The sequence below is a fragment of the Dermacentor variabilis genome, chromosome 3 (assembly GCF_050947875.1).
Source record: "Dermacentor variabilis isolate Ectoservices chromosome 3, ASM5094787v1, whole genome shotgun sequence".
Lineage (NCBI taxonomy): Eukaryota > Metazoa > Arthropoda > Arachnida > Ixodida > Ixodidae > Dermacentor > Dermacentor variabilis.
Window position 1 is genome coordinate 204,304,629 of NC_134570.1, and position 15,362 is coordinate 204,319,990.

A 15,362-nucleotide genomic window follows, 5' to 3' on the forward strand; every position below is an offset into this window, starting at 1 on the left:
ATTGCCGCCGCGCGTTTTCCGCCGCTGCGAATATCAGTGTTGCTGGCAAAAAAGACGGGACTTTCAGCCAGTTTCGGTAGTTTGCGACTACCAATATAAGCATGGCTTTGTCCCTGCCGCTCAAATCTTTATTTTATAAATACATATCCTGCGCTTAGCAATTATCAATTCGTTGAAAAGCTCTCGTGGCATGTTGCCCGTACCATGTGTAGCAAGTAAATAAACACCGTCCTATGCGCAGGCTTTCCCGCACTAGTCCTCCACTGGTCACGTGTCGAGACGGGCCGTTCGGAAGCGGTGCTGCCGCCCTGTCGCTGCGACGAAATTCCAACTTTCCCGAACCTCGCCGCTCCCGCTGCTAGTGCCGCCGCCGCTCGAAACAGATTTCTGCGGCGCGGCGGCAGGATTCGCGAGCATTTTCGCTTGCATGTGAAACAGGCTTAAGGGTGCCGCCGCAAATGGGAACAGCGGCACTTCCATCAACTATCGACACCCCTCATGAGTGTTGCACGCACTGTAAGACTCTAAAAAATGTTGAAAAACCCTTCCGAAAAGCGAACAAACATGCGGGATAGCGAAAAGATACGGGTAGGACCATAGAGCGAACATAAAATTGTAACTACGTTGTAGCTCTCGTTGGTATCGCTTTTTTTTTTGGCGGAGCAATGTTTTGGTTTCGATTATAAGTCGACCCCCCAACTTCAGACTTTCAAATTTTAAAAAAGGGGTCGACTTACAACCGTGTAAATACGGTACGTTACACACATGCATAGCTCGTTTTCTTCATGTAAGTGCATGCGCAGTCTATACTGCTTCACATATATAAACCGACTCAGTGGCACAATAGATTTAGTTTAAAGTTTGCACTTGGTGTGTGTTTTCTCTTACGTCCGTGTCTTTTTTTTGTCGCGTAATAATGCTTAAGTAATGGATTACCAACTTGGCCCGAAATGCTGCGCTCATTAAGTTGATACTACATGAGAGACCTACTGCTGCATCGTTTCTGGCTAAATGGGAATGTATTGTGTATTTGAATGTGTGTACAATTTTCAGTTTTCTCATGCTGCATTATGCTTTGCAAGTTTCGCTTCTTACGCCTCTGCCTTTACTGTTGCTCATTGTTGCGTTCTCTTCCCTCTTCAATTCAGAGCACCTGGTGGCCAAGGACGAGTCTTGCCGGCAGGGGGCGGTGGTGGCCCTGAGGAACCTGGCCCACCAGTGTGGTTCGCAAGAGGCCCTCGAGGCCCTCATCAAGCACCTTGTGGGGGTCCTCAACGGTCAGTGAAGCGCTGTCTACTCATGGAAGTGTTTCTCAAATTCTCCTTTGCTGTTTTGTGAATAAATTGAAATTATTGCTGGCCACAGGAACTGATCAAACAGATGCTGCTAGATTCAGCTTGTCTAGAAGGTTTGGGGTGGTGTAGTCAGCTTGCAGTTTCTTGTTTCCTTCATTCATTAGGAGGCAGTCCTTTTCGTTGCAAGTCCAACCCGGCACCTTTATAAATTTAAACAGATGTTGACGTTCTAAGTGACAACTTTTAACAGAGGGAGTAGTGGTTGTGGATGTAGTGGACTGCCTGTTGATGATGATATAATTTTTAAATATTGCAACATTAATTTAACCATTTTAGTGTCACTGTTGTACTGGTAAGTGTTCACATTTCTTTCCTGCTGTGTCACTGACGTCAGATAGGAATGTGAGGACCCTACCAAGAGAACGTTTGCCATTATTCGTGCCATTTTTGCCTTTCTGCATAACCAAAAATAAACTATCGTGTTTCTTTTATAATATCCTAGAAAAAAAAAATCCAGTGCTGAAGATGTATCACCCCCCCAAAAAACCTGACAAGGAATGCGTTTTGGGGCATTGGGGGATCACAGTTGCAGTTCATTGTTCATAGCTAATGCTACGGTCCTTTTGCACAGTAATGCAAAACAAAAAGGATTTTTTTTTTATTGATTGCCTGTTGACTGATGACGAGCACTGTATGAGAAGGCTGTGAGAACCCTGTGTTTATGGTTGCTTATGGTGTATTTGACGGTTTCTTGCTTCAAAAATCCAGGCTCCGAGGGGAAGCTGACCACGACTGAGCAGCGACTGAGCGTGCTGACTGCCATTGGTGAGGTGAGCTGCCACGTGGTGAACGGGGCATCCCATGTTCAACGGCTTAGCGAGATCGCCCTGCAACACCTCCTGGCTGTGCTAAAGGCCGAGGGTGAGTTTGCTTTGAGTGTCGTCACTAGGCACACATCACTTACTTAGAGCATCCCATAGAACAGGGGCTTAATCAAGTGATGCCACGGACGCCATATTACTGCTCATGGTATGGCATGTCATTATACAATAGTGTGAAACTCATCCAACACCACAAATCTGCTGGTCTCCCGGCCTGGCAGCTAATGAAAAGATTTCATCAGCCTGTTTTGCATCCACTGCAGGACGAAGGCCTCTCCTTGCGATCTCCAATTACCCCTGTCCTGTGCCAACCGATTCCATCTAGTGCCCACAAATTTCCTAATTTCATTGCTCCACCTAGATGTTTTCAATCAATCAAATGTTTTCAATTGCTCCACCTAGTGTTCTGCCGTCCTCCACTGCGTTTTCCTTCTCTTGATGCCCATTCTGTAACCATAGTGGTCGAACGGTTATCTAACCGGCACATTACATGACCTGCTCAGCTTCATTTTTTTCTCTTGATGTCAATTAGAATATCATCTACAGTCGCCGACTGATTTTCCGGACTCAAAAAATTCGGACATGCTCGATTATTCGGTCTGCTTCGCGGCACCACCATTCTCCCAATAGACCATAATGTATAACAACTGCCGAAAGTTCGTACACATTGCAACCTCTCATCTGATTTTTCGGACACTCCTTGAGCCAACTCTATCGAGAGCACCATGCACCGACTCTGAGCGGTGCATGGTTCGACTAGCTGAGCGCCATTTTTGTTTTGAACAGAGCCTCCTTGCTGCCCCACGAAGTGGTGCTACTGCAAATCCCTGCTCATCATCACCATTTCTGCCTGGTTCATGGCTACAGTAGTTCTGGGCTCAGCTTAGTAAGCCATATTTTAAGACAGTCCAGCAGCTGATTTGTTTCTTCGTGCACGACACTGCGAGTAGGCCACGTTTTTCGTTTGTGCGACTGGTGTCGGCGTGACGGCGTGGTGATGTTTGCCTCGTGTGCTGTGTCTAGGTTTCGGTGATGCAACGCGGCATACGGAAACATCGCGTCAAGTGTCTAATGGTGCTGACAGTGCCCACGCAGACAGCGCTGAGGAATGCCGGCAAGCGGGTGCCAGGAGGCCTAGGATTTGTCGTCTACCGATGTGCTCCCTACTGACGCCGAAAATGTTCTTCCGAGACCTGCACAGTGGTTGCATTGCGATTCCGGACACCGTCTAACTTGACAGTTTCACAGGTGCTGACACTGCTGTACTGACATGCGCAAAACTTGACGACGGCGAGATCATTTGTCAGGTTTCTGCTGCACCACCGGACAATGACTCGGAATGAGTCGGAAGATGACGCATCATGTGCTACGGTACCCTCTCCGAGATTCAGGCTTATCTGATTGTGCGTAAATAGAACAGCGTGCAACGGCACATTCACGATTTCTTCTAGCCTACTGCCAAGCCCGAATAAGTGCGTGGAAATAAAGGATTTTTTTTTTCTTAATCTGCTTTTTCGGACACCTGTTTATTCGGACATTTCCGCAGTCCCTGTGAGGTCCGAATAAACGGTCGGCAACTGTATATCCGTTCGCTCTCTGATCCGAACCGCTCTCTTCCTGTCTCTTAACGTTACGTCTAGCAATCTTCGTTCCATCACTATTTGCGCGGTCCTTAACTTGTTCTCAAGCTTCTTTGTCAGTCTCCAAGTCTCTGCCCCATATGCCAGCACTGGTAGAATGCACTGATTATATGCCTTCTTTTTCAATGATAATGGTAAGCTTCCAGTCAGGAGCTGACAGTGTCTGTGATTCCCTGTGATTAATTTACCTAGGTAAACATACTACTCCACAGACTCTAGAGGCTGACTGGTGATCTTGAACTCTTGTACCCTTGCAAGGCTATTGATCATTATCTTTGTCTCCTGCATATTAAGGGGGTACATGGGTGTTGGAGACGAAAAAAATCGCTAAAAAGTAGATTTTTCAGTTTTGTTATTTTCGCAATCTAGATGTCATCACGCGCTTTTTGCCAAAAATTAACGCGAAATCACGCTTCTTTGGGCAAAAGAACGCTGTATTTGTTACGTGAGACACTCATTTTCGTCTGCGAGATGCACCGAAAATGCCCCATCTTGCGCTGCTGACAGTTTCGAAATCGATCAACGGAGCGCCACCATTTTGGTCTTGTTCGAAAGTGTGTCCTTCCTGCTCCCTTTCCCGCTGAAAACGAGCATTCGAGGTTGCTTGAGGAGGGAGTAACCAGGCAAGAACAAGAGAGGCAATTGCACCATCCTGTTGGGCCGTGACCATCACGTGGCTAAATAACGCCTTCTGATTGGAGCTCAGCAACACCTCGCGTTGGCGACGCTGTTTTGCCTAAACCATTGCTCAGCATTGTCGTGATCAATCGAGATGCCAAGCCATGCACGGAAATTCCGTACAGTGCATAAATTTGGGAAGCATAAAAGAAACCGCGTGGTGCAGTGAAAAGATGCATCGGAACTACAAGTGACAATGTCGGACAACCTTGTCGGACCAGCGGACTTGCAGACGCCGCGCAACAGCGGTGCAACCAAGGAGTTGGGTGCAACACAATGGGAAGAGGCGATCGTGACAGCTGTCACCGCAGTGGTCCCAAAAGCGGCTGACGGCGTTGGCGCTCGGCCTGAGCGACGGAAAACGTAGGTGGTGCTTGCGATGTCGACGGTGGACTGTGACCATACAGCGGACACGCCGGTAACAGATTGCGGGGCGGCGGTCGTCATGGGCGCGTGTGATACAGAGATGCGCCCTCAGCTGGACCGCGCGAGGATCGACACAGCGTATCTCATGGCGGCGGACCGAGATCAGATCGAGCTACAAGCACAGGAAAAAACAGCGGAACTCTCCTCAGTTCCAGCGGCGGAGCGCAAGGTGAAGTGCCTAACAAGTGAGCCCCGTCTGGAAAGTGCGTCGACAACAATGTACACCATCGTCAACCTAGACATGGTAAACTGTTTACTGAAAGTTGCCGGTTGCTGAGTGTGCCACTGAGCGGTGACCATCGAGCGGCACTCGCGGGAGTACGGCATTGCCGTGAAGCTGAAAGTTCTGTGCAGCAACTGTGGCGAAATTGACACGAAATGGAGCTCGCAACGAGTTGGAGGCACTGCCATACAGAGCACGGGAAACGGGCTGACGGTGCTTAACAATATTTTTGCCACTATCGGAGTTTCACACAGAGGCCTTCACAACAAGACCTATCAGCACTATCTGAAATTAAAGCTAAATCCAGCTGCAACAAGTGCCTGCACTGAGAATATGGCGAAGTGTGCCACTTCAGTGAAGAATGTATACCAAATCCTGAATTTAGGAAAGGCAGGTAATATTGCAGTTTCTTTTGATGGCACTTGGCACACTCGGGACATTCATCTCACATTGGAGTGGCCACAGTGATAGAGCTTTTTTCAGCTTATGTTTTGGACTATGTGGTCTTTTCGAATTTCTGCTTTTGCTGTGAGCTTGGCTCTAAACCTGAAACCCCAGATTACGCTGACTGGAAGTCGCAGCATTTATGCCAATCTAAAGGACACGTCTTCCAAGGCAGGCCAGATAGAGGTGGAGGCAGCACTAATTTTATTTCAGCGCTCGCTTTCCCTTAATGGCCTGAGGTACTCAACCATGCTCTCCGACGGGGACAGCAGATCATACCCGTGGAAAAGGAAGACTGCGCAAACCACGTGCAGAAATGCATGGGATCGGCGCTGTGCAATCTTGTGCAGAAGCAGAAAGGGGAAAATGGTGAGCGCATCAGTGGCAAGGGCCACCTGACAGGAGACCTGATAAATAAGCTGACAAGCTACTGTGGTTGGGCACTTAAATCACATTCGGGAAATGTGGGTGAGATGCACATAGCAGTATGGGCTACATATTACCACATACATATTTACACGATTGTAAGTCGACCACTCTTTTAATTTTAAAATCTGAAGGGGGGGGTCGACTTACAATAGAAACCAAAACATGGCATCGCCAAAAAAGCGAGACCAACGGGAGCTACAACATAGTTAGAATTTTATGTTTTCTCTATGGCCCTACCTGTAGCTTTTCACTATCCCGTGTGCTTGTTCGCTTTTCAGAAGGGTTTTTCAACATTTTTGAGAGTTTTACAGTGCACACAACACTCATGAGGGGGTGTTGATAGTTGATGGAAGCGCTGCTGTTCCATTCGCGGCGGCACCCTCAGAACGGCAGCACTTGCGGGGAGCATCGGTAGTTCATAGAAGAGCAGACACCGCTCGCAGGTTTCTCTTTGCCTGTTGCACTTAGCTTTCTCTATAGTTTGACGAAAGGCATTGATTTGATGCATTCCACTTGACTGCCGGCTACGTGCTACTTCTATGCTTCCTCAGTCATGAGTGCTCCAGGCCCATTAATCATTCGGCACTCGTTCGTTCACAGCAGCGTTCAAGAGGGCTGCCATCCTTTATGCTGAAGAAACAAATCACTGCGCAGCGGGCCGCAAGTTCGATGTTTCTGAACGGGTGGTGCGAGAGTGGCGACTGCAGTGAAGCGAAATTTTCATCTGTGACGACAAGTGAGGAATTACCCATGTGCCAAAGTCTGGACGCTTTCCGGAGCTGTAGGCTAAGCTTGCGGCGTACGTCGCTGAAATGCGCGATCGATCCCTGCCTGTGAAGTGCGACATGGTCATGAAACAAGCCCGGATCTTCGCCTTTTAAAGGGAAGCTGAAACAGTTTTCAATTTCCATGAATTGCTGGGGTTGGGAAGAACAGACCTATTAATTTACGGTTCCGAAAGTTTTTTTCTTCGTTTTGTTAATATAAGGGGTGAAAATCGCTTTCTGAATCCCCCCCCGCGGACATGCCCCCGTCGCTTCCCGGAGCGCTGGGTGAGGAGGCAGCCGGAGGAGAGAACCGCCGAGAGTGACGTCATTCCCGGGGACCGTGCTGCCGGACCGGCGTGGAGGCATGTGCTGGCATGCTTCTTTCCGTCCTGCGCTTTACTAAACGATGCTACGAGAGATCTGCCGCCACTGACGTTCGTTTCCTTTTGCGATTTTCGTGAACTGTGCTTCCTTTCTGTTCTGCATGAGTGCCTACAGCCAAGGGCGCCCAACATGCCCTCGTTCTGTGCAGCATTCGGCTGTGTGAACACAGGCGGGCGAGACGAGGTGGTGTTTCCCATGTTCCCGAAGGACAAGAAGCTTGCAGCGCAGTGGGTCCGTGCGGTCAGGAGAGATATTTTTGTGCCGAAGAAATCAACTGTGCTGTGCTTGGACCATTTCGGCGGCAGTGATTATCATCGGAGCTTGACAACGATGCGGGCAATCGGTATTCCAATTAAATCAGCGCGACTCTAGCCCGGCGTTGTTCCGTCTATATTCTCCCACAAGAGAAACACCTCACCACCTCGAAGAGCGGCCTTCGCCAAGAGGCACTCAGTTCTGAATGAAAAAAAAAGAATTTACCCATAGAAACAATCCGTGTACTTATACGGCTGCTAAAACATTGTTTTAAATCAATTTGCTTTTCGTTATTTTTTTATTGTTGCCCGTCGCGGCAGCTTCACGTGCATACTCGCGCAAGCAAAAGCCGCTGGCATGCTGCGAAGCATAGGCGGAAACGCGGACAGTAATAAATTTTGGTGACTGGACTTCTTGCATAGCTTCCACAGCGTTGCACCTGAGGTATGAAATGGAGTATAGGCTTGCCTAGCAACATTCGACGTACGGTTGCAGTTACCGTAAATTTACCATGTTTACCATATGGCGGCGCTAAAACTGCATAATATCTGTATGTCAACACTACATGCAGCACACACACCGATTCTTGATCGAGCCACAATCGCAATGTCGTCGAACCATGGTATGAATATTGCACATATAATAATACCTCTGGCCATCTCTGGATGTGTATGATAAGCAACTTCCTTGACTGTACCTCGCAACACTGTATGTGTGCGCTTTGAAACGCGGCACTTGTGTCCGCGATCGTGTATCAACACGCAAAAGACCACAGAACTTTAGACAAGCAGCGGCAAGGTACTTGACATCACGGATTTGCACCCGCGTTTACAATCTAATAAGAAGTTAGTGCTTCGGTATTCTTCCAGCAGCAAGTTCCCAGTGACACTTTAGAGCATTTTTTCTCCTGTCATTGTAACGTGCAGCTACATGAAAAAACATACGTACCAGCTAATGTTTCCAATGCGCGAGAAGGTGCACACATCGTTCTAGCTGTTGGCACACTCAACAACGTCGTTGCCACCATCGTTTTCTGTATTGGCTGTTGGTTCAAACATGTACGGCGAAAATGCAAGTCGTCCGAGACAGCGAGAACGTTCCATAATGCTTACAACTCACCTGTGAAGCCAAACCAGAACAGCGTGCTATGTTCTGAAAAGGCGGCGCCGACTGGCGATCCCCGTGAATGACGTCACAGTGGTCCCGACCAATCACGGGCAACAGCGGCGTTCGCGCGATGCCCTGAGGCGCTGGTGCGCATTTTCTTGCAAAAAACAGCTGTTTGCGTTTGTTTCCACCATTTTTAAACGAGATATTCGTGTTTAGTGGACTCAAAACTGTACAATGACGCAGGGAACTCATTTTTTTCGAAAAGTATTTCAGCTTCCCTTTAAGGACCTGCTCCGTCGTGAGTACAGCGAGTGGCTGGCGGCAGAAGACCGCGAAGTTACGCCAACTCGACCTGTCAAAAGAGCCTCCCTGACGGCTGCGTGTGGTTGGGTGCATTCGGCGTGCGCTGCTGTTCCACAAAATGTCATGGTGCGGTCATTTTCCAAATGTGAAATTTCGCAGGACAACGATGCGCTGTGGGACTGTAGCAACGATGACGATGGCAGCACTAGTGAAGATGAGTAGTCCAGTGACCATGTCAGTTACTACTAATAAACTTTCGTTATCGAATGCGCCCTTGGGTATGCTCTCCTTTTTTTTTTCCTGTCAAGCGATATGGGAGGGTCGACTTACAATCGTGTAAATACGGTAACCTCAACTGATGAGGAGCCCAACCATAGCTTTTGTCCCCATGGCCCTTATTCATGGTGCGAATATAATGCAGCCATTGCAAACAATCTAGAACTTCACGAGGCACAACAGCAGCAACAATCAATCTCTGTCTGATAAGTTGGGAGATGTTGCTACATCGCTGCCTAGGTCATGGAACGATTGAAACTGCAGAGCCTTGGCATTACGTTGATGGTCCAACACATCTGTGAGCAGGCTGTCGCAGTTTGGCACTCTTTGTTTTCAGCATTGCTCATGCACACAACAAACATCGCTCGGGTGAAGTGGTTCTTGACTATGGCACCCGGTACTGCGCCCTGGCTTTTTTTCAGCCACAACATCAAGGCCTCTTCAACCTCCGGAAAGCCTTATCCTGTCAAGCGGCACCTCTTGATGTTCGATGTAGCACCGCTTCCTAGCTTTTGGGGTACTTTCCATATGCTGCAAGCTGTTCTGAAAGGCACCACCACACACATGTTATGGCGGTCTTTGTTGTTCTGGTTTCAATGCTACGAAGGATGTCCAACTTCTCCTTCATGCTGAATACATGGTTTTTTTGTCTATTCGGTTTTGCCATGGCTCCATCTTTCCAGATGAAACGAGACGAAATATCCTGTCAGTGCTGAACCGCCACAAACTGCAGATGAACCCGGCTATATCGAACTTGCAGAAAGGTGCCTATCAGTTCGATATAGGGCATAATTCAATATAAGGCTGCTAAAGAATTGGACGTCATAAAAGCACATACCATTTATAAAATCACTTTATTGACGAAACTAGCATAGTCCTGTATTTTCTTCTGTTTCGGCGGTTTTGCTGTCTGCGACGCACAGACTTCTCCACATCCTTCCACATTCGCGTACAAGCGCCGGACTAGTGCGAGTACACCAATCTCCTCAAAGGATGTGGGCAAAGGATTGTCGTTGCTTTCTTCATTGGGCCCACTTTCACTTGTGCTTGGTACCATGTCGGCAATGAAGTCTTCGTTTTCGGGCTCTCCCGTGGTTGTGACACGTGACACCATCATCTGCATTTACTAACTCATCGACCATCGATTCGTCAATGGCTTCCGGAAATTCTGAAAGCTCGCTCCGAACTTTGTCAACACTGGCAACGGCTTCGTTGCATTGATCAGAATTTTGAGCCATCACCGAGCACGCGGAAGCCGGCACGTCTGAAGCAATTCTGGATGAACCACTTGTACACGTTTGGCTCGACGTCATATGCACGGCCGTGCATATGTGTCGGGCGCCACAGACACCGGGTCGTGAGTTTGTTTGTCCCTAATCTCCCCCTCATTCTTCAAGATTGTGTTGAGAGTGTTCCTTGGAATCTTGCATGCTAAGACAACGCCAGATGTCTCGCCGCATTTGACTCTATTTATGATTTCGATCTTCATGGCGAAAGGCAAATTCTGCCACTTCGTCACGGCAACACTGCAGAAGGACCATAAGGCGCCATATTGCACAACGAGGGCACAAGAGCCTCTGATTGGCTGTCTGAGCAAGCGCTGCGGGTGGGCCAGGATAATTTTTTGCAGGAGGGTGCCGACAGCTCGCCCTACGTGGCATGGTCACGGTAAGGAGAGTGGTTGGATGGAGCCATGCCCACTGCAAGGGCACTTCTAGGGGCACTTTTGCTCTGCTTGGCTTTTGATAAATCGGGAGACGCTGCTATTTTTGTTCGATGTAAGCATAATTTTTGCTATACAATTGGCTCTCGTTACAACAGACCCTGATAATCTGACAAGAAATGTCTGTTTTATCCGAAGTCCATAGTATCTGAAATGCCTCACTTTTGAAACTTTGATCGCGATGTGTATCAACGTTATTGCAAAGAGTGAGGGACAAATGTCCAAAGTAAAACAAACAAATAGAAAAAGTACCAGTTCTGCCCGGAAGGCAAAACATCAATTACGATAACAAATTAGTAGACAGCTATGCGAAGTAAGGATAGTAGTTTTAGCCACTGTATAAAGTTGTAAACATTGGCTTACTAACTAAATTAGCAGGCACCCTGTCACGTGCGCACCGGTACACATGGAACACATCTAGCTCGATGACCGTGGAAAGTCGCTGTCAAAACGTTGGAGTGAGGAAGCGCGGCAGCAATGTCGAGCGAATTGACCTTCGTGCTGTCTCTCATTTCAACGCGAGCTAAATGTATAAACACAGTGCATACGAAGCTACCAGCACTAGGCGCACTTTGTCCACATTGGAGATCGCTTTCTAGATACAGCGCCCATGCAGGCGTGCACTTTGTCCGCGTCACAAATCGCTTTCAAGATACGGCGCCTGCGCGGCCGTGCTGTTAACAGCAGCCATTGGAATTTCTTCGCCTCGCCCCTGTGCGTTGCTCGTAAAAGACAGCACGCTTCCACCCCGCTTTCCACCCTCTCTCGCGTGCACTATATTGAGCTGCAATTGTCGGTTGACACTTGCAAGTCAGTTGCCAGCCTGTGCTGACACTGTAAAAGTCCATTTTACATGCCTGATTTTGGCAAAGATTGTCACTAATTTCGTCTACTGTAGCTGATAGTCCGTTGTAGCAGGGTCCGTTAAAGGCGAACTTCGTTGAATTAATAAAATAGGTTGAGCAAACTAAGGTTAAAGTGTGGTCCATTATATCTGAAAGTATTGCATGCGAGTCCGTTGTAACGATCGTAGACTGTATATACTCATTGTAACTATACCATGTTCAGAAATTGTTCTATATACAGAATAATTCTATGTAAATGGATTCGATATAGTCGGGTTCAACTGTTTGTACGCGGCACTCCTAGGGCGAAGTCACATGCTAGATGAAATATCCAGTCATTGCTCAACCACCACAAATGACACCACGTCGATGACACATGTGCAATCCGGTTATGAAGCAGCAAAAGTATGGACAGGTCGGAACATGAGGGTTGCTGCAATGAGGATTTCGGCCTACGCTGTGCTCTCTGTGCTTGGAGACCTGATCTAAAGGAGGAAGCCCAATTACCATCACCAATATGGTGTTGTCGTTTGGTACCTCCAAGCACCGATTGAATTGCGGTTTCTATGTTGATTTTCGTTTTCAAAAGTGGCAAAAAAGGTGCAGCATGCTGTTCACTATACAGTCGAACCCGACTATATCGAACCTGTTTACATCGAATTATTCTGTATATCGAACAATTTCTGGACATGATATAGTTACAATGAGTATATATCGCGAAAATTACGCTTACATCGAACAAAAATAGCAGCGACACCCGATAATCGAACGTCAAGCGGCGGAAAGTGCCCCCGGAAGTTGGCTTTCCCTCGCGGTGGCGGAGAAAATCCGGCTGCGCAGCTCCATCCAACCACTCTCCCTACCGTGACCGCGCCCGACCGCGCTGCCTCAGACGAGCCGTCGGCACCCCCCCCCCCCTGCAAAAAATGATCCTGGCCCGCCCACAGCGCTTCCTCAGACAGCCAATCAGATGCTCTTGTGCCCTCGTCATGCAAGATGGCGAAAGTGCGAGTTGTCTCGCTGTTTTTGTGTGCGCCTTGTAGGCCTTCTCCCGCAGTGTTGCTGTGATGAAGCGGCAGAATTTGCCTTTCGTCGTGAAGCTCGCAATCATAAATCGTGTCGAACGCGGTGAGAAGTCGGATGTCCCCGCAGAGCACAAGATTCCGAGGAGCACTCTCGGCACGATCTTGAAGAATAAGGGGGAGATTAGGGCTAAAGCGTCCAAACTTGCGACCCGGTGCCCGTGGCGCCCGACCCGTACACACGGCCGCGTACGAGTGCTTAATCTGAAATTGCTTCAGCCGTGCCGACTTCCGCGTGCTCGGTGATGACCGTAAATTTTGATGAATTCGACGAAGCCGTTGCCAGTGTTGCCGAAGTTTGGAGCGAACTGTCAGAATTTCTGGAAGCTGTTGACGAATCAACGATGGATGAGCTTGTGAGCACAAATGATGTGCCGTGACCACGGGAGAGCCCGAAAACGAAGACTACATTGCCAACATCGTACCGAGCACAAGTGAAAGTGGGCACAATGAGGAAAGCAACGACGGTCCCACATCCTCCGAAATGATTGGTGCGCTCGCAATAGTCCGGTGCTTCTGCGCGAATGCGGAAAGTTGCGGCCTCAGCTGCTCCGACTCCTTAATGTGGAAAAGTGTGTGCGTCGCAGGCAGCGAAATTGCCAAAGCAGAAGAAAATACAGGACTATTTCGTGCGAAACTAAGCTAGTTTAATCAATAAAGTGATCTTATAAATGGTATGTGCTTTTATGACATCCAATTATTTAGCAGGCTTATATCGAATTATGCTCTATATCGAACTGATAGGCGTTTTTTTGCGAGTTCGATATAGCCGGGTTCGACTGTATTGCGTTTTAGTGAAAATGGTATCCGCTAACCCGTGCGCATTCTATGGTGCACTACATCGTAAGCGGTCAGTCAATACATTGTGTTCACTGGGGACTCGACCGGATAACTGTAGCAACTACATTTTGACCGTAACTACGCCGTAAGCAGGTACTTATTAGCAAGGTTTTACTGTACCAAGGTTACTGATGGCTTGCTACATTCTTGTCCTGTAATGCTACAAGACTCCCAAGCATGCACAACATAATTTTTTTCAAATAGCTTGTAAGCAATAAATTTTGTGATAAATTTTCTGGTATTCAATTTGATATTTGGCTTCTTTTTTTCTTTATTCGTTTCGATATTCGATTAGAAATCTACTATTTTGTATTTGCACACCCCCAGTGTACAGACATGCTAAAGCTCTTTAAGGGCGGACGCGGCTTTTGCATCACAAAAAATTTCGAAAAAAATCGATTTTCTGAAAATCACATTTTCAGTTTCTATAACCATTTTTATATCTGATACCCAAATATCGTCACTGTAAACCATTTAAAAGTGCTCTAAAAAATCCGTTTTATCAGCCAAGTCGGCGATATAGCTCAACGAAGAAATCAAGAAAAAAGTGTTTTTCAAGCAACAATATCTCCAGAACAGCACGACCGAGCGCCGCCATCTTGGTCTCGGAAAGCGTGTTTCTCCGTCTTTAAACTTGCCACTTCAGCGATCTCCTCTATACAGAAACACATGCACAAAAAGCAAATGATTCAAGGTCGCGATTGGCCGCGCCCGCCACATGACTCCAGCACGGTTCGCCATTGGTCCAGCGCTCGCGTTGGCTGCTCGGCTCTTTGCACCTCGCGAGTCTGGACATCTCCACTCGCCGTAATCTCGACGTGTCAAAACGGGCGTTGCGCGGACATTGCAGTAGCGTGGCCGATCCCTACGCTTGTGGACGTTTCAGACTCGCGGCTAAGCATTCCGAGCATCGGCGACGCGGGCTTCGCGACCAAGGTTCACGCGCAGAATCTTCGCACATGCGGCTATGCCTTTCAGCACTTGGCGGTTCGGAATTCGTGACAAAGCACATCGTGCATGCAATCCTCGGGCACGCGGCTAAATGCGCATAGTGAGTCTCCTACTCTGCGACCATGCCCATCACGGTCGGACTTCTCGGACCCTCACCTAAGCATATTGTGCATCGGCTCCTCGGACTGCGCGAATGAGCGCATCGAGTGTCGGCTCCTCGAGCCCGCGACTAGGCATTTCGCGCGTCAGCACCTTGGACTGCGCGAATAAGCACATCGAGGGCCGACTCCTCGAGCCCGCGACTAGGCATTTCGTGCATCGGCACCTCGGACTGCGCGGCTATGTACTTCGCACGTCGGCACCTCGAACTGCGCGACTAAGCACATCGTGCGTCGGTTCCTTGTATCTGCGGCTAGGCATTTCGTGCGTCATCATCTCGGAGCCGCAACCAAGCATATTGCGCGTTCACTCTATTGTCACAATAGCTCGTAACAATATCTGTCATACCACCCCTTCATAAAGAGAACCTCATCGTGAGCTCTGTTCACTAGGCCCCTTGGGGTGGCACAGACACCTGGCTGCAGAAGTGATCGAGGCATCATACAAACGTACAATTCTAGAAAGCACCTGGCAGCTGTATATCTATCACTGGCTCTCTGATCCAAAGTTCTACAGCCATTGTCAAGTAAAGATGACTTGGGAGGCTGCTGACACTAAGAGCCTTCATTCAGTAACATGGTCAATTCTACAAAAAAAAAAAAAAAAGCCTGACTGATTGTACTAGAGATTGCTATCAATTGGGCAGCCCGT

General features: G+C 48.3%; 1 protein-coding gene across 1 annotated transcript in view; it reads left to right on the forward strand.

Annotated features, from left to right (window-relative positions):
• The window catches only part of l(3)80Fj (lethal (3) 80Fj), a 413,275-nt gene that overhangs the window by 63,980 nt on the left and 333,933 nt on the right, over nt 1–15,362 (forward strand). The window contains exons 10-11 of the mRNA XM_075686799.1: nt 1,149–1,277; nt 2,064–2,216. Of these exons, the coding sequence (XP_075542914.1) occupies nt 1,149–1,277; nt 2,064–2,216 (282 nt within the window). The remainder of the gene's footprint in view (nt 1–1,148; nt 1,278–2,063; nt 2,217–15,362) is intronic.